Source organism: Anoplolepis gracilipes, chromosome 10, assembly GCF_047496725.1.
Source record: "Anoplolepis gracilipes chromosome 10, ASM4749672v1, whole genome shotgun sequence".
Classification (NCBI taxonomy): domain Eukaryota; kingdom Metazoa; phylum Arthropoda; class Insecta; order Hymenoptera; family Formicidae; genus Anoplolepis; species Anoplolepis gracilipes.
This window is the reverse complement of record NC_132979.1, coordinates 8051775-8076871: the sequence shown is the minus strand read 5'-3', so window position 1 is coordinate 8076871 and position 25097 is coordinate 8051775. Positions and strand designations below refer to the sequence as shown.

Below are 25097 nucleotides of genomic sequence, written 5' to 3'. Positions count from 1 at the left end.
CCAACAAGAATCAGAAAAATAAAAAAATTCTAAAAATAATTTTACATAAATATGTCGAATTTCATAATTTATGCGATTGCAATTTTATTTTATTAATTCTGTCACAAATCTAACAATCTAAAGCAACCCTTCTTTCTTTTTTAAATCTAAAAATCTTGAAAAATGTGTCATCGATGAAAGCCTGCGTTGCAAACTTTTCAGAGAAGCGAACGAAGATTGCATTACTCTCATTTTTTAATAACTGACATCTGACATCTGACGTTGTCATCGCAATACTCGACCTGTCAGATCCAAGCGCAGGGGCCAATCGCATTCGACGATTGTTCCCGAGCTAGTTTAGTTATCCGTCGAAGTTGGTAGAGGACAGGCAAGACTGGAGGCTGGAGGCTGGACTATTTTTTGGCGCCACTATACGACCGCCAAATGCCGGTTCTATTGTCCATTGTTCAAGGCCTTTCGTTATCCCGATCGAACGTGACCGGTGTCAGCGTTGCTTGTTAGATAGTATTATATCGTTTCCGACGTGGAGGACAGTCGACGAGATGAGTGACGAGCTGCCGTATCAGGCGGAATACGCGAAAAGCGACCGCTCGAAATGTCAAGCGTGCAAACAATCCATCACCAAGCAGAGCCTGAGACTCGCCACTATTGTTCAGGTATCGAAACTTTCCGGTATCCGGGAACGAATTACACATGAGCTTCCCTAACGTGTCGTCTCGTTGCTGTCTTGCGAAAATTTGTTTGTCCCTGCGACAATTAATTAATTGCGCGACGACACGTGCGAAGGCGCAATATGCGCAGATTTGTATCATTGGGTTTGTGATGATGATTGTGGCTAATGATATCATTCTGGAATATCAACATCCTTTACGTGACCGTGTTAAATTATTTAGCTATTTATTTGTTTTTTTTTTTTTTTTTTTTTTTTTTTATAGTTTACCTCTACAAATTATAATAAAATTTCCTTTCTCTACGTAATATTTTCTCCTGTTTATTCCTTAACATATTTATTATTACATTTTTCTTTCTTTGCAATATTAATATTATTAATATTCCAATACTTTATTACTTCAAGTTGATTTTAAAGAATATGAAATAAATATAATAGATGTATTTCAGACATTTTTTTTATGATGCTTAAAAAAGTGAATCTAGTATTACCGTAGAAATATTGTTTATATTTTTAGAGCCCTGTCCATGATGGAACAATACCTAGATGGTATCATGTCAAATGCTTCTTTTTAAAACAAAGACCAAAATCTACTGCTGATATAGCTTGCTTTGATGAAATTCGTCATGAAGATCAGGAAGAAATTCGAAAAAAAATTGGTTGGTATATATATTTTGAGCAAAATCTATAATTTTATACTTTACATCATCTTACCTCTTTGATTGTATTTTTTTCATGTAGAAGAATCTGTTAACGCACCTCCAGTATCTGGAAAAGGGAGAAAGAGAACAAAAGCTGGCGGCGATGCTTCTGGTGATTTCCGAGTAGAATATGCCAAGTCTAATAAATCTACCTGTAAAGGATGCGATGAAAAGATAGTAAAGGGTGAACCAAGAATATCAAAGAAGGATTATGAGACCCCAGAAGCTAGGAGATATGGTGGTTTAGACAGATGGCATCATGTGGAATGCTTTGTGAAACTAAGGGTAGACTTTGGATATTATGCGAGTGGAGATGAGCTTCCAGGTGCCAAAGAGCTCTCGAAAGAAGATAGGAACAATCTCAAGACAGCACTGCCAAAAATGACTCAAGGTGATATACCGCCACCTCCAAAGAAGATTAAAGACGAACCAGAAGATGTAGAGGAAGCAAACTTGATAAAAACGCAAAATGAAGAGCTGTTTGCTATAAAAGATCAAATATCGCATCTTGAAAAAAATAAATTGGTTGCAATATTGGAAAGAAACCGTCAGAAAATTCCTTCAGGCGTTGCAAATGTAAATACTTTGTGATATGTATTTGCATCATTGTGTTACTCAAGAAATATTTTGCAAATTTGAATTATATTGTTATATTTATTAGCAAGAAATGTTTATTTATTATCAATTTTATTTATAGATCTTAACTCTCGTATCCGATATACTGTACTTTGGAGCTCTAGAACCCTGTCCAAAATGCAAAGGACAACTTGTATATCAGTCTGGCATAGGTTATAAATGCACTGGTAATGTAACAGAATGGACTAAATGCACTTATGTTACTCAAGAGCCAAAAAGAAAAAAGTGCGAAATACCAAGTGACATGAAGAAAGAATTTCCAATTAAGTAAGTCTTTTTTTTTTTTTTTTTTTTTTTTAAATAAATGCTTTTATTATCTAATAAAAAATTCTTAAACCTCTTCCTTTTGTTTGTAAAAATATTGATAAATGTGATGAAAAGATAGTTTACAATGCTTCTAATCTGTTTAGGTCATACAAGTCCAAGGTGAAAAAACGAGTGTTTAAGATAACAGCACCGTCATCGTCGAGTTCTGTTAAAGATGAAGTAGATGGACCAAAAATACAAGGAAAACCACGTCCTTTGAAGAACATGCAGTTTTTAATATTAGGTCGTACCCAGAAGGATAAAGAAGAATTGAAGAAGGAAATTTTATTGTTAGGTGGTACTGTTACTACGAAAATTCATGAAGAATTGGCTGCTGTAATTTCGAATCAAAATGAACTAGAAAAGATGAATAAAAGAATGGAAGATGTCGAAGCATGCAATATTCAAGTAATAACGGAAGATTTTATAGAAGAAGCGAAAGAATACACAGATGCTCCCATTATGCTTTTAAAAAAGAAAACCATCTCCAGTTGGGGTGGCGATATAAATGTTAGACTTTCTAACGTCATTGCAAAATCTAATGCCTCCAAAAGCAAAAGCAAGTTCGAAAAATCGAGCTCTGGCAAGATGAAGGTAAAGGTAAAAGGCGGTGGAGCTGTTGATCCTGACAGTGGTTTGGAAGACTCTGCGCATATCTATCAAAAGGGAAAAGATAAATACACTGCGACATTGGGCCTGACAGATATACAATCGAAAAAGAATAGTTATTACAAGTTGCAAATTTTGAAACATGACAAACGAGAAAGGTATCATTTGTTCAGGAGTTGGGGCCGGATTGGTACTACGATTGGCGGTAATAAACTGGACGAAATGGCTTTGGAAGATTGTATAGAGCAGTTTGAATCGTTGTATAAGGAGAAAACTGGTAATCAGTGGCAGAACAGACAGCACTTTGTTAAGATGCCAAATTTGATGTATCCGATCGATATAGATCATGGAGATGGAGAAGTTGCTTCCTTAGATTCGGACATCAAGAGTAATCTACAGAAACCGATTCAGGATCTCATGCGCCTTATTTTTGATGTAGCTGAAATGAAGAAAGTTATGTTAGAATTTGAGATAGACATGGATAAAATGCCGCTTGGGAAATTGTCTAAAAAACAGATTGAGAAAGCTTACGCAGTTTTAACAGAACTGCAAGAGATATTGAAGAAGAGTAATATAGATCATACCACACTGATTGATGCTTCCAATAGATTCTATACGCTGATACCTCACAACTTTGGTATCTCCGGGCCGAAAATTCTCGAGACATCGGAGGAGATTAAAAATAAATGCGACATGCTGGACGCGTTGCTCGAGATGGAGATTGCGTACAATCTTTTGCGTGACACATCCGACGACAAGCAGAATCCACTCGACCTTCATTACAAACAACTCAAGGCGAATATCGACATGTTGGATAAAGCTAGCGAAGAATACAAGATAATTGAGAAATATGTCCAAAACACTCACGCAGCTACTCACACGCAATACAAGCTCGAGATCGAGGAAGTATTTGTCGTTAAGAGAGAAGGAGAGGAACAGAGGTTCAAACCCTTCAAGAAATTACCCAATCGAAAGTTGCTCTGGCACGGATCCAGGACCACGAATTTCGCAGGAATATTATCTCAAGGTTTGCGTATCGCGCCACCGGAAGCACCTGTTACCGGTTACATGTTCGGCAAAGGTATATACTTCGCCGATATGGTGTCCAAGTCGGCAAATTATTGTTGCACACATAGCCAAAGTCCAACTGGTTTGTTGCTGCTCTGCGAGGTTGCTCTAGGCAATATGTACGAGAGACACAAAGCGGATTATATCGAAAAGTTACCGAAAGGTAAACATTCCACGTTAGGTCGTGGTCAAACGGAGCCTGATTCTAAAGACGTCTACAAATTCGACGATGGCGTTGAAGTGCCCTATGGAATGGGAATATCTGTAAACCATAAGAAGAAGTCAGATTTATTGTACAATGAATACATTGTATACGACGTGGCTCAGGTAAAAGTACGATATTTGCTAAAAATGAACTTCAAATACAAATATTAGAATATATAATGCAGAGGTGTGTGATAATATTATCTTAATATATATTTCAATTTAATGATAATATATATTTCGATTTAATGTTTGTCTCCTTTATTTTGGGATTACATGCTTTCGTTTACTGATATGTTTTTTTAATTGCAAAGTTATTCTCAAGAAGAAAAAATTCCAATGTATTACAAGTGTGCGTTAAACTTTATAATATTTTATTTCAATGATAATTTTTTAAATTCAATGTTCTGTTTTGTATTAATTTAAACGCAATTTGTTCATTTGTAGTAAACATAGTCCGTGCTACCTCGAATATTAACTGTAAGATTATTCACAATAAATGTTTTACAAAAATAAATTTTTCTTTTTATCATTCTCAATATCTTCCTTTATCTCTTCCTTTATGTTTTCCTTTACGTTAATTACACAATTTTATTGTCAAATAAATTAATAAACAATTTAATATAATTTATAAAAAAAGAGTAGACATTTTATCAAATTTGCAACAGGATTTTTAAACAATTTTTAAATATTAAACAAATTATTGTTCACAATTTTTTATTCTTTATTTATCAATTTATTATTTTTTTTATTTTTTCACTATTTGGTTTGATAAGAGAAAAATCATCTCGTTTCAAATGCAACAAGTGCATCCATGATAACACATACATACATTCTCAGGGCTGCCAACATATCAATATAGTGTCGTATGCAATTGCAAACGTATTGTGACAAGCGAATACATATCAGCTGTTGTCGGTGACAAAAAGTGACAGATTGGAAATCGTCTATATCTGCTGCGGCGTTCAAAACGTACATACAAAGGAAACGTATTTTGCGCGTCTGTCATTAAAAATTTCAGTCATAATCTCTAAGAATGATGCAACAGGAGCCTACAGCGTACGATTTGGCATATCGCGGCAAAACCGCGGCCATCAAGATCCTGTTGAGCGAGAATGAGAAGCTGAAGACGCAAACTGACAGCGTTTGTATTCTGATGATTCGCACGATTCACACGTGACATCTTTGAGGTTATATGTGCTTTCTTTTCTTGCGTAGAATGAACGCATGTTAATACACTGGGCAGCGCTGGGTGGCCACGATGACCTGGTCAGGTATTTGCTGTCTCTGGACGTCCCCGTGGATCCTGTGGACGACGTAAGAGATTATTATATACGGTAACATTTCGATTTTTTAAACGCACGGTATAAAACGATATATGATGGCTGATCGGTGCATTTTTCATTGATCGAAAAATACTGATTCATAAATCTTTCTTATTTTTTGAATTTTTTTTGAAATTATTTAAATGTAATACATTCCTATTCGGGATTTTTACCTTTTAAATACCGAGTGTATATTTCTTGTTTAGCCTACAACACAACGCAATTAAAATTTATATTTTTATCAATTTTACATGTTATTTTTGAATTCGAATCGATGCAACGAATGAAAATATGATGTATATACATGATAAATTAATAGTTAAAATATGCTTTTTAATTTATTATCTCTTCATCAATTTTGTATATTATTCTAGAATATGATTCGATGCAACAAATGAAATATATGTACATACATAATAAATTATTAGTCAGAAAAAGATATAAATTTTTATGTTAAATATAATTTTATATAAATTTACGTAATTTTTGCGAGAAAATACAACTGTTAAAGTTTTTCTTATATTTCATCAAAATTATTATATGATCTTTCACCAAAGATTAAAATAAGATTGTTTTTTTTTTGTCATGCAAATGCATGACTATTTTTATGTATTGTAAAAATTGCTATAAACGATCTAATACAATAATTTTATTGAGAGTTATACACAAATTTCATCTGTTAACAAATTATTCCTTTGACCAATCAAAAAATATCAATATATGATATATATAGTGCAAAATTATACCTTGCATAATTTTTGATACATTACTAATTTAAAAAAATATAATGATCAATAATGTTTTTATGCTCTCAATTATAGGAAATTGTATTAAGTAACTTTTATTTTAAAATATTTATAATAATAATTCACAGGATGTATCTATTTAAATCAAGTTTATTTTCATATCTCAAAACGTCAAGTACTTTTGGAAAAATTATATCATGCACAATTTATCAAATTCTTGCAACTAAAGAGAGATTTTACATATACAAGCCATATATACAAATAGGTTGTACAATCGTGTACATTTTTAAAAAAAATATTTCAAGATTTTTGTATCATTAGAAACAATTATCATTATTATAGTTAAATTTAAACTAATCGTAAACAGCCTATAAATGATCCTTAAATTACAAATGTAAAAAAAAGTTTAAACGTTTGAAATATTTTCATTAAATGAGAAACCTAAAGCGATTTCAAGCAAATTCTTACAATCTCATCTTTTGATCCACAGAGGAAAAGGAAGGGAATTTACATAAAGCATCTTTCCTTCCAAGAAAGCTATATATATATATATATATATATATAAGAAAGATGGAAATCTCTTAATAATATATACACACTTTATGGCATATAATTATATTATAATTTTTTCCATAGATCATTTATAAGAAAAAAAAACTTATAAGAAAATAAGTATAAAGCGAAAATGCGTCTCTCCAAAATGCATCGCGCATTCTGTTCTCTCTTTCTCTCTCTCTCTCTCTCTCTCTCTCTCTCTCTCTCTCTCTCTCTCTCTCTCTCTCTCTCTCTCTCTCTCTCTCTCTCTCTCTCTCTCTCTCTCACACGCATAACGCAACGTCACATAATCGTCGCGAGACTTTCATTCCGTTCGTTGCGTCCTGACTAATCTCCGTCGTACGAAACAGCGGTGATTGATCACGCGTCCAATCTTTCCACAGACCAACATGACTCCGTTGATTCTGGCAGCATCCGCCGGTCGCGAGAAAGTCGTCAATACACTGCTGACCGAGGGAGCGAACGTGAACGCGATGACGGTCGACGGCCATTCGGCGTTGCAGTACGCTGCGTCCAAGAATTGGAAGTCCATCTGCTTTGCGTTACTCGAGAAGGACGCCGACGTGAACATCGCGGATAAACGGGGCTCCACGCCGCTGCACAGATCCGCCTCGAAGGGCAACACCGCCATCGTGCAACTCCTCATAGAGTATGGGAAGAAATTGAATATAGGTAGCGGAAGAGTGTGTTACTGAAATACAGCTTTTCTATCTACCTCTCTCTATCTATCTATCTACCTATCTATCTTGTTTTACAGTATAATAATATATAAAATATCAAATATAATCTATATATGTATACCTATATATATATTTATATATAAATATTTCCGATTATAACTTAGAGAAGTACAAAGGTTCGCTCCATCTCCCTCGAAATATCGACGAGACAATTCTACATGCAGTTTCGTTTCACATGCCATTTCGTTTATTTTCTGTTTATGTTTTTTTATGTTTTTTTTTTTTTTTCAGATCAAAGAGACGCGTACGGTAATACGCCGTTGCATCTCGCTTGCGAGGAGAACCGCGTGGAAGAGGCAAAGCTGCTGGCGGCACGCGGAGCAGACCTGACGATCACCAACAAGGAGCGCAAGACTCCGTTGGATCTCGCGAGTCCCGGGTTGGTCCGACAGCTGGAGGAAATCAAGCAAAAAGCTGCATCAAAATAAAAACGCGCTCCTCCCTTTCTTTCGATTTAAGTTAATTTATGATTTAAGTTTCGTTTAAATGAATTCCCAGTAACTCACGATCAAGTTTCCTTCGCCAAATTTATTTTACCCCTTTCTTTCTCTGTCTCTCACAAACATACACACAATCTCTATTCTTATATATGTACGTAAAATGCGGTCAACGTTTGCGTTCGTTCTATATAAAATGTATCAAAAGTTCTTCATTCGATTATTCCTGTTGTATTTTTTTTCGCTGTTTCGCGCCCCTTGGCTCTTTCTCTTCGATCATCGGCATTGTGTATCGGTTAACTAAGTTTCCCTCCTTTTCCGGGGAGAGGAAGATCGTTATTCCGTCGTGATTAATTAAGGCCGGAAATGCTACGGTATTTTGTCGAAACGACTTTTGATTTGAATCTCGTGGAGTTAGTCCTCGTACTCGCGACGCGCCGACGTCACGTCAGTCTGACAATTCGCGTCTGACGCGTCGAATTAAACAAAAAAGCCAACACCCTCTCTTCTCGACGCACGTATATATACATAATTCACAGAAGTTCGAGAGCACATTGGGCCGATACTCAATTGGCGTTCTCCTCGCCGTCGATGCTCTCGTCCTGCGTCGTCGAGTCGTCGCCCGAGCCGCCGGTCTGCACGGAACCGCGTTTCAGCCTCGTGGAGCTCAGGCTTATCGGAGGACCACCGCCGCGCCTTCAAACAAATTATGCATTGCATCAGTTGTAAAATATGTCTGGTTATTAAAGGAAGACCTGTGCAATTAAAAACCGTATACACCATCAGTCAGTAGCTTAAATGTAAATTAATTTTTTAAATCAGAATCTCCCGTGTGATACGAAAAGTTTAATTTACTCAAAAAAGCTTATCTTTAAAATTAAATAATATGATGAAATATATACATATATTTACAGGGTGATTTATAAATGCACTGTAATATTTCAACAAATATATGTAAATTAAACAACTGAAAAATATTATTTTTAACATGCGCTATAGAACTTGATATTGAGCTTTTCATTCGCCAAAGAAAATGATGGATTTTTAAATTCTTTCACATTCATTTCTTCAGATCATAACATTAATTTATATACAATATATACAAAATAAATTTTAATAATTTAAATAATTCCAAAAATAAAAATCTAATAGATTTAAATTAGAGTGGTCATGCTATGTCCACATTATTTGTCAATCTGAAAAGTTGTGTTTAAAAATGTCTTGCAACAAGGAAGTAGTGCATTTTCTTCCATAATTTAGAAACTATATACAACCTAATGATATGATATTGGAATAATATTTCTTACTTATTTTAATCTTTATGTTTAACCATTTAAAAATTGTCATGCATTTTTAAATCATAATATATAAATGAAAGTCTGAAAGTAATAAAAAATCTATCAAGCAATTATTAATGAAAATCTATTCTTATATCTGAATAAATTTACATTTAAAGTCCTCTTGTGTAATACCTGCTAATAAATATTAAAAGAAGACTCTGAAATGTGCAACGTTGTTAAACTATATTGAAAAAGTTGAGAGACTTTCTTTAGAAAATACATTTTCAAACTATTGACTGATAGCGTGTGACTGAACCAAAAGATAAAAGGGGTAAAAAAATAAAAAAGATAAAAACACATTCACAAACAATTGCATTCAATAAGATGCCGGAAGTGTAGTATGTCGTTATCACACAAGGAGCAGTCCAAGTCGACGTTATTATTTTCAGGGTTAGCGGTTTCAAATTAACTGAAAGAGCTCGCTTAACTCACTGTAGCACACTGGGGAGACTAATGGGATTGTTTCCTAGCAAAAAACTCTCTCAGGTAGGATACCAATCGTTTTTTCTCTCTTGACACCTACACATGTCAGAAGTTGATCACTTCCTTCAAAGATAAAACACTACTTTAATACTGCCTCATTACGTTCGCCTAACGTTACAGATACGTACGGCCTAAAAGCGTAACATAAAAGAATATATATGTGTATATATTTATGTATAAATATTGGATACAGGGTGTCCCATTTTAATTTACTCCACTTCAAAAACTTTTTTATTTTTGATCGTAGGAAAAATGTTTTAGACAAACATTGTTTAGTTCTAAAAGATAAGATATAAGATGATATCATTGATTTGATCTTGGACAAAGGTCATATGAAGAGCACTTTGTTTTTTTTTTTTTAAAGGAACAATCTCTTAATTTTTTACATAAATCGATTTCTTGTAATATTCTGCGTAAAAAGATACAAGGACATGATAAAAAATTAAATATTTTACAAGGTATTTCAGAATTTTTGTAAAATCACGTCAAATTGAGTATGAAATATCTGGTAAATACTATTCAATTTTTGGCTATCATACTCATAACTTTTTACGCATAATATTGTGAGGAATTGATTTATATAAAAAGATTAAAGTAGTTTTATTTAAAATTTTTGCACGTATACTTAAAGTCAAAAACCAATGACATCATCTTACGTCACTTTTTAAACCAAATAAACTTTTGTCTAAAATATTTGTTTTCTACTTAATTAAAAATAAAAAAATTTTTGAAGAGGAAAATAAATTAAAATTAAAAGGGACACCCTATAAAATCCAGAAGAATAATATATCCTCTCACTATTTAAAATATCCTATTATCTTTATTTTTCTTTAGCTATTTTAGAAATCTTTTTATCTCTTCCATTAAAAACAGAAATAAAATCACCTGTATTTATTCCTCATCTGCGTCAATTCTCGATTAAGCTCCTCATTAGATTCTATCAAGTCGTCCATTTCTCTCTGCGCTTTCCGCTTCAAGGTCTTATGCCTACTAATCTCCTCCTCCGCCTCGTCCAATTGTCTCTTCAACGCCTTCATCCTGACATTGATCTTCTCCGCCTGTTCTTTATACTGGTCAGAGTTTCGTCTCTCATCCTCAAGTTGCAGACTCAACTCCTTATATTTCTTTTCCAACTTGCGGTTGATCTTTTGCTGGGCAAATCTCTCCTTGGCTTCAGTCTCGAGCTGCTCATCGAGATTATTAATCTTCGATTCCAACTGCTGTATCGTGGCCTTGGTCTTGGCACGTTGCGCAGTTTCCAGTTCGGTCAATTTGGCCTTGAGTTCCTTGTTCTGTCTCTCCAGCAGCATCTTGTGCGACTCCAACTTTTGTGTGGTGGATCGCTCGGTCGCCAAGTCCGTTGTCAACTGTTCGATCATAATCTGACCCTTCCTGGCGCGATCCATCACAATCTCAGCGTTCGATTGTTCTTCCTCCAGTTCTTCCTCCAGAGTGGCAATTCTCGCCTCCAATCTGCGTTTCTCATCTAACATCAGGGTACCTTTGTTGGCATTGTTATTGACCTCTTCCTGCAACTCGTCCCTCTCGTTTTCGGCGGTTCTTCTGGCGCGTTCGCTGCTAGCAAAGTCCTCGGTTAATTGCAACAAGTCAGCTTCTAAGCTCTTAACCTTCCTCTCGGTTTCCTTGGAGGCAGCCGCTAGTTCGTCTCTGGCGGCCCTGGCCTCCTCTGTCTCTCTGGTGCAATCCTTGATTTGAGTTTGAAGTTTCTTTAGTTGCTTAAGCGCGTCCTCCTTCACTTTATTATGCATCTCCAACTGTTGTTCGATGTCCTTGTAATCCGCTTCCATTTTCTTACGCGCTGCGATAGCCGCGGCACGTTGTTTCCTCTCGTCCTCAAGCTCCGCCTCGAGATCACGCAGCTGCTTCACCAGTCCTCGACGTTTCTCCTCCGCTTGCTCCTCCTTGGTCTGGAGATCGCGCTCAAACTGTGCTCGCAACGCTTGCATGTTCACTTCTAACCGCAGCTTGGCGTCCTCAGTGAATTGTAATTCATCCTCCAACTCTTCTACCTGCGACTTCTGCTCTTGTAGTTGCGACTCCAATGAACGTTTCGCTTTCTCCAATTCGTGAACATTTTTGTCAGCTGTACCTTGGTTATTTACCAACTCGTCCAACTCTGATTGCAGACCTCGGCGCCCTCGTTCCAATTCCTCAACCTTCTCGTTAAGCTCGTCCAATTCGCGAGTCAACGACAATACTCTTGTCTCCTTTTCACGTGCTTCTCTCTCCGCGGCGTCCCTTTGCTCCGCATACTGTTCTGACACAGCCTTCTCTTCGGCGAGCACCTTGTCAAAGTTCTTTTGTTTCTTCTCCAGTTCGAGTACTTTCGCTCGTTGTGCCTCCAATTCAATGATGCTATCTTCTAGTTCCGCCTGAATCTTCTTTTTCGATTTGTCCAGTTTGTCGTTGGCCGCTTGCAACTCCTCAACTTGACGCTGAAGAGCCTCGATGTCTTTCGTGCAACGCTTTCGGGCCTCCTCGAGAACAGTGGCCGCTTCTGCTTCCTCGTCGGCGCGTTTCTTGGCTTCAGCCAGTTGTATATTCAAACTTAGCACTTGCTTGTCCAAGGCACGTTTCGCTTCCTCCTCCTCTTCAAGCTGATCATGCAGGCTTTCCTTTTCACTTTCTAACGCGCGCAGCTTCGAACTAAGAGCTAATTTCTGTCGGGTTTCTTCTTCTAACTGTTGTTGAAGTTCGGTAAATTGTGACTCGCAGGTGGCTGAAGCTTTTAATGCTGCGGATGCTTTCAGTTCGGCAGTTTCTAATTGTTGCATTACGCTCTCTGCTTCTTGTTGCAATTTCGTCACTTTGTCGACCAATTCTTGCTTGTTTTTTTCTACTTCGGCCAGTTTTGCATTTATTTCCACCAACTGTTGTTCCGCCTGTTTACGACGTCGATCGGACTCTTGTCTGCTTGCGTTGACCGATTTTAATTCCGTTGCCAGATCAGCGTTCTCGGCTTCCAAGGAGCCTTTTGCTTTCTCCAAAACTGCCTTTGTCTTTTTCAACGCGTCTATTTGTTCATTCAAAGCAGTCAATTCTTGTGTATGCTTGTGACGCATGTCAGCGAGTATAGCTTCATGCGACGAAGTCTCCTCCTCTAGATTCTTTTTCAATGTCGCAAGTTCTTGCTCTCGCTTGCTTCTCAACTCCTGTTGAGCTGCAGTAGAATCCAAAGAATCGAGCAATTCGTTCTTTAATGCTTCAAGTTCCTCATTCAGATCGCGCTTCTGTTTCTCCGCTTTACCTCTAGCCGCTTTTTCAGCTTCTAAATCTTCCTGAAGCTCGGCTAATTGTGACTCTAATTCCCTGAGTGCTTTCTGAGCTTGCGCCTTAGCAGCGCCTTCCTCGTCCATTTTTGCCATGACTTGATTGAGTTCTTCCTCGCGTTTACCAAGCTGAAGCTGTAGTTCCTCAACTTGTGTTTTTCTCTCGGCCAATTGCTCCTTTAAGTCCGAAACCTCAGTTTCGACCTTCCTCTTAGATCTATCCACCTCTTGACGTTGCTGATGATCCTTGAGAAGTCTCTCCTCGAGATCGGCGATCGTCGCTTCGTGTTTAGTTTTCAGTTTTGACAAATGCTTGGCCTTCTCCTCTTCCTCTGCCAGAGTCTGCGAGAGGTCATTGGCGCGCTCCTCGAGAATTTTCTTCTCCTTTAGCAACTTTTGATTGGTGTCGTCTGACAAAGCAAGATCTTCTTCTAATTTCTTAATCTTTGCGTCGCATTGGACCTTGTCTAATTGCAATTTTTGTCTAGCAGCTTCCTCTTCCTCCAGCTGTTCTTCCAAATCACTGATATTCAACTGTAGCTTTTTCTTCTCCTGAGTCAACGCGGCGCTTCTCTCTTCTTCTTCCTCAATACGCGCTTCCAGATCGTGCAAAATTTCCTCAAGCTCCTGCTTTCTTGCAGCTAGTCGAGCTCTCATCTCTTCGGCTTCCGCGCAGAGCTCGACTTCCGCCTGCAGTTGCTCAGCCAGCATAGTTTTCTCTTCAATCGCCTGCTGATATTTACGTTCGTACTCCTGAGCCGAGTGCAGCTGTAACTCCAGCTTATCGCGAACTTGCTTCAGTTCATCCTCTTTCTGCGTAAGTTTCTCCTCTTGCTTAGTGACTTCTAACAGTGGTTTCACCTTGGTATACAACCGCCACCATTGCCAGTTACGCAGCTTTAAATAGGCCGCGCAATTCCTCTGAATAATGCGGATCGCGTTAAGCTGCTGCAGACGCTTCTGATAATTACGCCTGGCTAAGAAACCGCGACAAAAAGCTTGAAAATTGACGATTATGTCCGTGATCTTGTAGTCTCTTTCCTCTTCTAAATGTGCCAACACTCCGGCGCGGAAAAAGATTTTGGATTGTCCAACGCGATAAAGGTTCGCATCCAACTCCAATGCTTGAATCTATAATAAAAAAAAAACAGTTTACGATATGTTCTCTTATCATGAATCGAGATGCATGAATATAAAGATACGTACCATCTTTTCACAAGCCTTCTTGCCATCCATAAATCCTTTAGGAATAGCATTCGGAGTGAGTAGTTCGTAGCGTTGTCTAAATTCTTGAAATGGAATTCTGTTGGGAAAACCTTGCCGGCAGATGCGGATACCCTCCAATACTCCATTGCAACGAAGTTGATCCAACACGAGCGGCGCATCAATCTTACCGGCTCTCTTCTCGTGATTCGGAATTATACACCTGACGAAGTTCGGATTCGTATTGCGCAGTGTCACCATCAACTTGGCCAACTGTTCCTTGTACAATTGTGAGACTGTTCTGAACATGCCCTTTCTCGTCCTCGCTCCGAATTGCGTGTCCGTGAGTGCCTGCTGTGCCATACCTACGATTTCAGCGTCCTTCCAAATGTGACACACAAACGGATCCTGCGAGGCTTGCAGAAGACTGACAACGTTCTCGTTCAACGGGTCCATGTTTTTCATCAGCCACTTGGCGGCAGAATAGTCCACCTTGCCGGCGTAATGGATGATCGCAAAATCGGCTACGCCGCGGAAATCAGTCTTCATAAACTTCGGATGGACATTATGAGCGCCAACTAACTTCTCCACAAATGTCTTGTCCGTGGCTTTGGGGAACCAACATTCCTCGTCCAAGAGCGCCATAATACCCATCGGTTTGTCGATCAAATCAATCGTTGGCTGTAGATCCAATCCGAAGTCTATAAACTTCCATTCAATTCCTTCACGTTGATACTCCTCCTGTTCCAGGATGAACATTGTGTGATTGAATAATTGTTGCAACTTCTCGTTAGTATAATTAATACACAGCTGCTCGAAGGAGTTCAACTCGAATATCTCGAAACCGGCCATATCCAGTATGCCAATAAAGCTGGCACCCTGTCGCTTTGTTCTGTCCAAAGACCTATTGATTCTGTTCACTAGCCAACGGAACATTCTCTCGTAACAGGCCTTCGAGATCGCCTCCACGGCAAACTCCACTTGCTCCTTCGTCTGCGCCTTCGTCACGAAATCACGGCCAACCTTGATGCGCGGCTTCAGGAAGGCTTTCGTCATCTCGGTTACGCTCAGACCCAACAGATGCGAGATTTTCTGTGCCACAGTGTTGTCGGGCAACGTCGCCTGATCGGAATTACGTTCCTGACGAAATTGCATCGAGCCAAACAACATCACGGCGGAAACGATACGGAAGATGGAGGAAAAGTCCTCATTGGTCATGCCCATGATGTGCATCGACTTTACTGTGGAGAAGAATTCGGCGGAATCGTCGACACCTGGCACTGGTAGAGCCCCGTTTGACAGGAAGGGATAGTGTTTCGGATCTTCTAATATATATTCCTCTGAAAAAAAAGGCGAGTCAATAATATAAAAGTTACTGAACGCAATCAACGGATGTAAAAAAAAAAAAAAAAAAAAATATTGGAGACACCTTGTTACTTACTCTTCTGTTCCGGCGAGGCACCTGCCAATAGTTGATAAAATATGTGGAAAGTTCTTTCATCTTTCGCTTGTCGAATGGCCCTCGATTTTTCCAAAAGATACGTCTCGATGTTTGCACCGGCTATATAACCGGACGCGTCAAAATTTATTCTGATAAATTTACCCTACAACATGTGCATTACATATGACATCACAATTATAGTAATTACGGTAATTGAGGATGAAAAGATAATAACACGCTGACAGTAACATAAAAGTGAAGTGAAACTAAAATTGCATACTAAAATTATCGTTATGTATGTATTTTAATATGCAACTGCTTGAACTTCATCTATGTAGAACTAAAACTTATTGATACTGCAACTTACGAAACGAGACGAGTTATCGTTCTTCACGGTCTTCGCATTGCCAAACGCCTCTAAAATTGGATTTGCCTGAAGAAGTTGTTGCTCCAGCTCACCCTATGACGAGAAAAAATTTCAACAATCAATAGCGAACATTGCTTGCCAGGAACATTCATTTCTCGAGACTGATAAAAATAGCGTTAAGGAATAAAATAAACAGCTTATCGCGTACGTTGAAGAGAGAAATAATGCAATGACAAATTTGCCGTTCTTTTCGATATAAAGCAAATGACACAAACTAATTACCTCCGCTTCAACAAGTTTTTTCAAATTTTTTGAATAAGAAAAAAATATTTGTATATAGAAATGATTCTAGAAAACAAAAATTATATACAAAATAAATGTTCTGACAAAAATGACAATTTTAAATTATTTAAAAATACTAAAAAAAACATTGCTCATAATTTATTTAATAAAATATAAGATAACATATATATTATTAGCAATATTAAATAAAATATAATATATCATATATTATTATATCTAAAAAAATGAACATACTAAACTCTATGATATTAATAAACTTTAAAAAGAAATATGGAATATGCATGTAAAATTGTAACCCTAAATATTTTGCCAAAAAATATAAAACAGCAGCGTGTTTAACATTAAATATATACAATAGCATTAAATACGTACAATATGTACAAATAACTAATTTAAAAATAGCGAGATAAGTGATAACTGTAATAATCGCTATTTGAAAATAGCGAAGGCATACAAGAAAAGAGACATTGAAACTAAACTGTTCATTTCGAAACATCAATTATTTGCATATGAAAACACGTGAATTAATTCGGTCCACTTATCTTAAATAAATATAAATAGCGTGAAAATTTTCGTCTAAAGAAATTTTTATGATTAATCACCGTGAGCCTTATTAGAAAACAAGCTATTCTACGATGTTGAAATCAGAAAAATTTCTATGTACAAATATAAAACATTAATCTCTCTCTCTTTCTCTCTTCAACTGTCAGAATATTATTTCAAAATATAAAAGATTATTTTTACGAAATCACAGATACAATTTTAAGTGATAACGAAATTTTTCACGCCTTCTTCTTGCTTGCACGATAACGTATCATGATTACAAAAGCAATATTACACGTGTCAAGCATCGAAGATCGACTTTTAACTTTGGCGACTTGTTAAACTGTAGCGTAATCGGAAGGATAACAAAAAAAAACAAAAAACAAACTGGTAAATCGATGACAAAGCAAGCTATAGAGCAAAACACTTATCACGACACCACACCAGTGTTAATATTGTTTCCTCCCACTTTCTTTCTCCCTGTCTCACGTTAATTACCGCAAACTTTTCCGTGACACTCCCAGATCCCTGGATCCGCAAGCAGCAGGAAAAAAAGAGGCATGGAGAATCTTTGTTAGCCACGAGAGCTATGACAATTTGCGCGATGATTAGTTTCTCAGGAGGATAATGAGCGAAATGATACAATTACACATATTTAGACGCGAGAATCGTGCAGGTACCGAGAGAACGTTACACTACTATATTATTATCACGTTACGTTAATTGTATTTGAAACACGGTTTGTTCTAATCCATTTTTCTCTCACAAAACAATTATGCGAGACGCACATTTCAAGTAAAATAAATATTAAATAAATATATACGATTAGAATAAAAATTATAATATACAAACATTTACAAAATTCAATCAAGCATAATTTTTTTTTGTTTTAATCAAAATTAATAAATATATAATATAAAGCTCTCTTTAAAATTAATAAATGAAGAAAGCAAAGACGTAGAGAGTTAGGCGAGTTAGAAAAAAATTAAAATATAATAATGAAAAATATAATTTTATTCTTCTCGAGAATAATGTAAATTTTCTGTCAAATACATCCGACACAAGGATTTCTCTCCCTTATTTTGCATCGATTATTTGTTGTAATAATTTCCTAAATAAAATATCTATTTGAATTTTTCCTAATGCAAATGGATTATAACCGTATAACTGTATACACGCATCCCACACCTTTTATTTATACGGATCTATATAATTTATATCATATTTTTTTAGGACACACTCTCGAGAATGCGTGACGTTGTTGCGGCAATATATCCTGATTTCTCCCTCTCTCTCTCTCTCTCTCTCTCTCTCTCTCTCGGTACATGCGTCACTAGAGATGAATCGAAAATCAAAAGCCGTCTGTTAGTAAAGGGGTGGATAAGCGGGAAAATAAGAGGCTCCACTGGCGTCTTTAGCCTGTGCGGAGGCCTCTCTTGTTTCTTTCGTAGACTTACTATGATTAATGCCGGGCTCGGAGTCTAGGTGGGCGGCCGCCAAAAGTCAGCACCGAAAATAAAAGAATTTTCAGCATTAGAGATCACAGAATCGACCATGGCGTGTCTTTCGGGTCGCGCGTGTCTCTCGTCCTTGGTCCGTGCGACTTCTTTACACGTTCGTATTTACCGAACAGGCAGGTATGCGAAAAACCGACCAAACGATTGAGAATTACGTAAAAATAAAATTGGATTTATATAATATAATGAAAGAACCGACATATTGTGTTCACAGACTTATTTTATAATTTTGCAAATAAAATCCTTTGAATCTTTCGAATTTGCATAATATATTCTTAAATATTAGGTGTGTACAGTCGTATTACCTTTTTAAATTATCGATAGATTCAGAAAAATTGGCCTTATATTAGAAAATTGCATCGAAAATTAAGGAATTTTAGTAGAATTAAATTTCATACAAAATTTTGTGCCGAGCTCGAGAAATTTAACCTGTGGAGCTTAATTTTATATAAATAAAAAAATAAATTATATAATAAAAAAAAAGAAATTGTGCATAACACATGAGATTTTCGCTAAAAGAAATGACCGTCCACAAACTTGTCAAAGAATAAAAATGTTGAAAAAAAAAAAAAAAAAAAAATAACTCGGCACAGCTGCGGGACATTTTGTACACTCGGGAAGCAACGCCCCGATCGAAATGGTTTTAAAATGTCCATATAGTGGCGAGTCGGCGAAACAAGCGAGCTTATTTGCTCTTGTGCATGCGAAACGATCAGGAATGTGCTGGCTGTGAACAAAAGTAAGACGATAATGCAGCCGATGCGATAGCATGCAGTCGTACCGTAGGCGAGTGTTCTCGTTTTATATATATATATATTTTTTTTTTACACATACATTACACTTATATGTATGTAAAAATTCCGCGCGTTCGGCAGTCAAGAAATAATCATCAAGAAGAAATCTGATACCTTGAAAAAGGTCAGATCTTTCTCGAGATTCGTGCATGCACAATCGAGCTCAACGAGACTGTTTCTCGGCCGATCTCCATAATTTTTTGAAAAAATTAAAATATATATTAAATATATATATATATATATATATATATATATATATATATATATTAAATTTATAATTTAATATATTATTTAAATTAATATATTGTTTGAAACACCAGTTGTCTAATTTAAAATTGACATTGGTGATTTTATTAACGTTGGTTAATTTTAATCGCATTTTTTTTCTAAAAAAAATAAAATAATCAGATTCTAAAATAAAATGATCAGATACTAAAATAAAAATAGCGCGTCTATATATACTTATCTGATTTATTTAGAAAAGATAAGGGCCTATGCACCGTTCAATAAAAAATTATGCTCTCTCAAAGTCTCAGATTTCTATATACATTTTCTCTCTAGAAAGAAAACCACCCTAAATATTCATCAAAGAATACATCCCTATCACCATTTTAATGACCAATGTTATTTACTCACTACAATTTTAATTCGATCCAAACTTACTGTACAAAATATTAGATACGTGCCTTATATGCGTAACTTATTACATATCTACAAGCTATGTACATAAATTTATAACGACTCGATCTAATAGACTGTTTAAAAAAAAAAAAAGAAAAAAAAATCAAACGTTTAACGCGAGAACTCAATTGCGTCGATTGAGAGTTCTCTATTAGATCCGCAAGGATTAGTTTGCAGCAATTGGAGCCGCAACAGAACGCGATCGTGACCGTCGATCACAAAAGTGCTGTTGCAATGAAACTGATTCAATCGAAAATGTTTAGGATATTATTTGCCTTGGATATTAAAAAAATTGCTAAAAAAAAAAAAAAAAAAAAAACTGAACGGTCTACTGTCAAATTTTCACTAAACGCGAAAAACTCGTTCGAAGATTTACAAGAGGAGCAAAACGCGTGACAGACCGGGGGGGGGGGAGGGACGGGGAGGAGGGAAAGATATTTAATAAAAAGGCCCATATTTTTTTTATTCACGGTACGTGCTTAGATTCTACGCTCGTGGGATGAGTCACGCGCGGGCAAGTCGGTTCGCGTGACTCAAGAGAATCAGAAAAGAGACTCGGTCCGATAAGTGGATCGTTTGTCTGGAAAAGGAGAGGTCTCCTCTTCGTGCGCGCGTGTCTCTTGGACTCTCTGTGCGTCCTCCTCCCTCCTTTCCCCGACAGCTATCGCGAGCAACGTGTGTAGTATGAGCGACGCAATACAGATCGATTAGGCTTAATCGACGTATAAACAAGCGTCCATCCGTCGGCTCCGAAAGAGCCGTATAAAGAGCCGCGACTTATGGTGATCGAAAATGTGTTAAGGCTCTCTCGCGACCGACCTTCGATCCAATAGAAGGAGACAGCCCCGATTCAGGTGTGAATCTTCGAAAGGAATAAAGGTTTCTCCTCCTCCCCCTCCCCTCCCAGATTGCTCCTTTCGCAATAATTTTTTTTTTATGTTCTCGGCTGTCTAGAATCTTTTTATTTATATATTTAAATATTTCAATATATTTAAACATATTTAATATATTGATTAAATATATTTTTTAATTTTTTAATTTAAACATTAAAATTATTAACTTATTTCTCGAGCGACGTCATCGGCGTAAAATGTGTAACGCTTTTTTTTTTTTTTTTGTTTTTTGTTCAATGAGACTACTTTTTGTGTATCGTATTCTGTATACATGTATTTTATCCCGTGCATACTATCTTTTGCTAACCCTCGACGTACAACCTCTCTAAAATGCCTGCGAGGGACTGAATTACTGTTTACGTTCAACATATGGTCGCGATTATTTCTTCTTAAATTTTTATACGTCTCATGAGCGCCGAAATGACCATGTGACTTATAAAATTTTACAAAAACGATTACTAGATGGTTCTGTCTGCGCAGAGCAGACAGGAGTGAAAGATGGATGATTATCAAATGGAGCTTGTAGCTACATTCTTTTTTATTCGCCTTCCATCCAAACCTCGACGTAATTTGCGATTAAAAAAACTTAAAAAAAAAAAAAAGCAACTCGCCCCTTGCACATCTTTTCTCGATTTATTAATAACGTTGCGTTTCGCGCGATGGTTCGGATTATAAACTCTTCAAGTATCCCGGCGAGAACAAAGAAGCCACTGTATACGAACCTGTACGGCAGAGGCTCTCGACAATCTCGTGCATGTATGTGTGTTCGCGAGTTCAATCTTTAATATTTAAAAAATTTTAAATATTTAAAAAATTCTTGAGCGATTTCTCTAAATGACGTTAATTCATTATTTAATAATAAAGATAGTCTAAGCTCGTGTATTAATTATTTAATATATTATTTAATGTCATGTATTATTTATTTAATATCTTTAATATTATATATTATTTAATATTATATAATTATACATATTATATTAATTATTTAATATATGTATTACAAAGAAAATTTATAAAGAGACTTTTATCGCAACATTTGCATCTTTCTTAAAATAATTATTATAATTTACAAGACAGATGGTGACATTTGACATGCGGTCTCTTAAAGTCTAAAATTGATAGTTCGATCGATGATACAAAGAATCTTAATGAGCTTCGGACAAACGATTTGTCTTTCTCCGTAGCTCGAGAGAAAATTCGTTAATGACGAATATAGAATTTAGATTTGTGATATACCGTGTGGTAAGGGCGTCACGGATATTGAGGTTACACTTCCGGTGACAGTGGCAGCGAGGTTTTCCGAGCTTTGGAAAGGCTGACGCGATTGCGGTGAGCATAGCGATGATGACTCGATCACGTGAAATTTCGATGATGGTTTGTATTCTAATCGCGCAGAACGAACAAATGTGGTCATCCGGATGTAAAGTCTTTGCAACAAACATTTTGACCTTCTATGTATCGAGATAGACTCAACGTAACGATCTAAGACAGTTATCTGCTTCCAAAATTCGAAACAGCCAATGATTATATAGGAAAGTCATCTTTGCAAATTTCTCCGTAATATAAAAAAATGATCATGATTTTTAGGAATTTTTAAAAAATATTAGAAAATGATCTTTTTTGATCGTCGAACATAGAAAGCTAAATATCCAAGATTTAAAACAGGATGTTTACTGAAGTTTTGTAAAAAAATTCTCTGAAAATTTCCTGGTCTTCCAGGTATTTTTGTTCCAGGTGAAGAAAAAATTTTTTTAATTTTTTGGTGTAATTTTCTAAAATAAATTTTTTATTGCACGTGATATTTCTAGTGCAAAGAAAAAAAACACATATCTAATTTAAATTTCAAGTGCTAGATGTACAAAATGTACTGAAAAAAACTGAAGCTTTCGTTAAGATTAAAATTTTTAACATTTTCATAATATTTTCATTTCTTATCACTAAAAAATAAAATAAAGAATATTGCATAATCAATATTTTGTTAAGTCATTGAACATATAAGAGATACCAAAAACAGAGATAGATATATACTTATTATTTACAGTATAACAATATTATCAACGAAACATTTTTTTTTAAATTCCCTGAGTTTCTGAATAAAATTCTATGAGAATCCGCTGATTTTTTCAGATATAAAAAATTCCCTGAGAATTCCATTTGTTTTTTGAGAGATTTTCCATATTTTTCCACAAAGTGTACACCCTGATTTAAAAAAATTTACTACCTTTACGTTTAATCAATAAAAACGTCAAAAAGATCAATTTCTAATATTCTTTAAAAAATTACTGAAAATCATTAATTAATTTTTAAGTATATTAACATCCTTAATGTTAAAAATATAAATTGAAATGTTTGTCGATATTTCTCAGATTAAAAACGTTTTGTGCGTTAATCTTATCAGTTATACAAGCTGATGTTTCGCTTCAGTCCAAATCTAGGAAGTAAGCTATGTTTAACGATGTATCGACTAAAAAATAAATAAAGAACGCTCCAAATAATTCACTAAACACGTTCATGGCCGAGCATTGTAATCGTATACATAATCACGATCGTTCCGGTAACACGCCCCTGTAATTAAATCTATTCATCGAGCAGCGTATCGTTTGTAGTAGTTTCTTGTTGATATTGTCTGCTATTGGTCATTAACCTTGACAACGTATTATACTTGCAAGTAGAAATGATAATATGTACATAATTGCATAGAATAACTGCAACCTTTCGACTGTTACCCGCGATTACTATCATTTTAGGGTGGAAAAATGGAGAAAGACGTGAAACAAGGCGGTATATATTAAAGAAACTAAGTTAATAAATACCATAATGTATGTGTGTGTGTGTGTGTGCTTCAGTTATACCTGTTTCAAATTATAGTCATCGCAAACATCATCCTGCACTGCCTTTCTGTAATTACAATGTTCCGCTAACAGTCTATATGTGTCAAATATTTCCACCAATTTAAATATTAAATATTAAATATAAATATTAAAATATCCTTGAGAGAAAAATCTACAAGCTCGACATTATATCATATTTTGTGAAATGTAATGCATCATATCTTTCGCGATTTAATCAATCTAAAATAAGCGTTTTATTTCCGGAAACGAAGCTCTCTTTGCGTTTCTTCGAGAAGATCTCGAGAGATCAAGAGGTTAAATGTGATCTTTCTGTCGTCAATTCATCTCGCGCGCTGAACGAACGCGTATGCGTGCATAAAATAAAACGATGAATTCACGCAACGGAAACCGCCGAGCGTTAATCGACGAGCATTTGCATAGCGACTTACCGCGTTAGACTTGGGTTTCGACGCGGCTACATAAGCCAAATATTGAATCACTTTCTTCGTGTTCTCGGTCTTGCCGGCGCCGGACTCGCCGGTGCACAGAATCGACTGGTCCTCGCGATCTGCAACAAGTACGAAATAATAATGCAATTATATATAGACTCTCTGCTCTCTAGATAAAAAAATATATATATTTTTTTTTAACTCCAAATATATATAAATACATTTAACTCTAGCAAGAAAATGTATTTAAATGCTCTAAAATATATAGTTCTCCACTATTTATAATTTTGTATCCATATTGTATATAAAATTAAAAAATAATAATTATATGATAAAGCTAAATTTCAAAGTAATAAAGCTATGTACGAAGAAACTAAACTTCAAAAACGATCGTTGGGAAAAAAGCAACTATTTGCCGATTGTAACTTTCCTTCCCTCTTGTTATGCAATAAGATTGAAATAATTGAGAATTAAACTTCTATAAACAATTAAATTAAATTTTAAAAAATATATGTATTTATATATATAAAACAAATTTATAAATTATTAATTTTAACAAATATTTTATATATTTTATATATGTAATTTCTACTCAAGAACAAATTATACTTTGTCAGCTTGAAATAATCTTCGAACATTAAATTTTAATATACCGACTAATAACACATCATGGCTGTGACAAGCGGTTCATAGAAAGTTCTAATTACCTTGCAACATGGAGCGATAAGCCGTATCAGTAATTGCAAAGACATGCGGCGGCACTTCGTGTCTCTTAATGCCTTTGTACCTTTCCATGATCTTCTCTGTGTATATCGGCAGTCTCTTATAGGGGTTTACTACGACGCAAAAGAGGCCAGAGTATGTCTGTAAAAAAAAAATAATAATTTTGGCAATTTAGATTGATTATATCATTTCATATCGCTGACGTTTATAAATTGGTACAAGTTTTTAATACTAGATACTAT

At 35.8% G+C, this 25097-nt stretch overlaps 3 protein-coding genes across 7 annotated transcripts in view; 2 read left to right on the top strand and 1 right to left on the bottom strand.

The window, feature by feature from the left end:
- The first annotated feature begins 354 nt into the window (after positions 1–354).
- Positions 355–4682, top strand: Parp1 (Poly-(ADP-ribose) polymerase). Its single transcript, XM_072900797.1, has 5 exons — positions 355–656; positions 1188–1329; positions 1412–1947; positions 2069–2274; positions 2418–4682. The coding sequence occupies exons 1-5, from the start codon at positions 543–545 to the stop codon at positions 4363–4365; spliced, it is 2946 nt and encodes a 981-aa protein (XP_072756898.1). The 5' UTR covers positions 355–542; the 3' UTR covers positions 4366–4682.
- Positions 4683–5051: 369 nt separating this feature from the next.
- On the top strand, positions 5052–8221 carry LOC140669967 (uncharacterized). The gene is made up of 4 exons (XM_072900234.1): positions 5052–5338; positions 5413–5511; positions 7204–7492; positions 7792–8221. Exons 1-4 carry the CDS (start codon positions 5231–5233, stop codon positions 7986–7988), a joined length of 693 nt encoding a protein of 230 aa, XP_072756335.1. The 5' UTR covers positions 5052–5230; the 3' UTR covers positions 7989–8221.
- The window catches only part of Zip (myosin heavy chain 10), a 38068-nt gene continuing 19976 nt past the window's right edge, over positions 7006–25097 (bottom strand). Inside the window, exons 2-11 of one of the 5 annotated variants that reach the window (XR_012047441.1) lie at positions 24840–24996; positions 24133–24251; positions 18425–18448; positions 17466–17495; positions 16122–16214; positions 15755–15917; positions 14317–15653; positions 10706–14241; positions 9770–9951; positions 8552–8693 (exon numbers count right to left, since the gene is read on the bottom strand). Coding sequence is in view for 4 of the 5 variants with exons in the window: in XM_072900218.1 (XP_072756319.1) it covers positions 8564–8693; positions 10706–14241; positions 14317–15653; positions 15755–15917; positions 16122–16214; positions 17466–17495; positions 18425–18448; positions 24133–24251; positions 24840–24996 (5589 nt within the window). In the remaining variant the exon portion in view is untranslated. Of the gene's footprint in view, positions 8694–9769; positions 9952–10705; positions 14242–14316; positions 15654–15754; positions 15918–16121; positions 16215–17465; positions 17496–18424; positions 18449–24132; positions 24252–24839; positions 24997–25097 lie in introns of all 5 variants that reach the window. The other 4 variants (XM_072900221.1, XM_072900218.1, XM_072900219.1 and 1 more) reach the window with 4 other exon arrangements.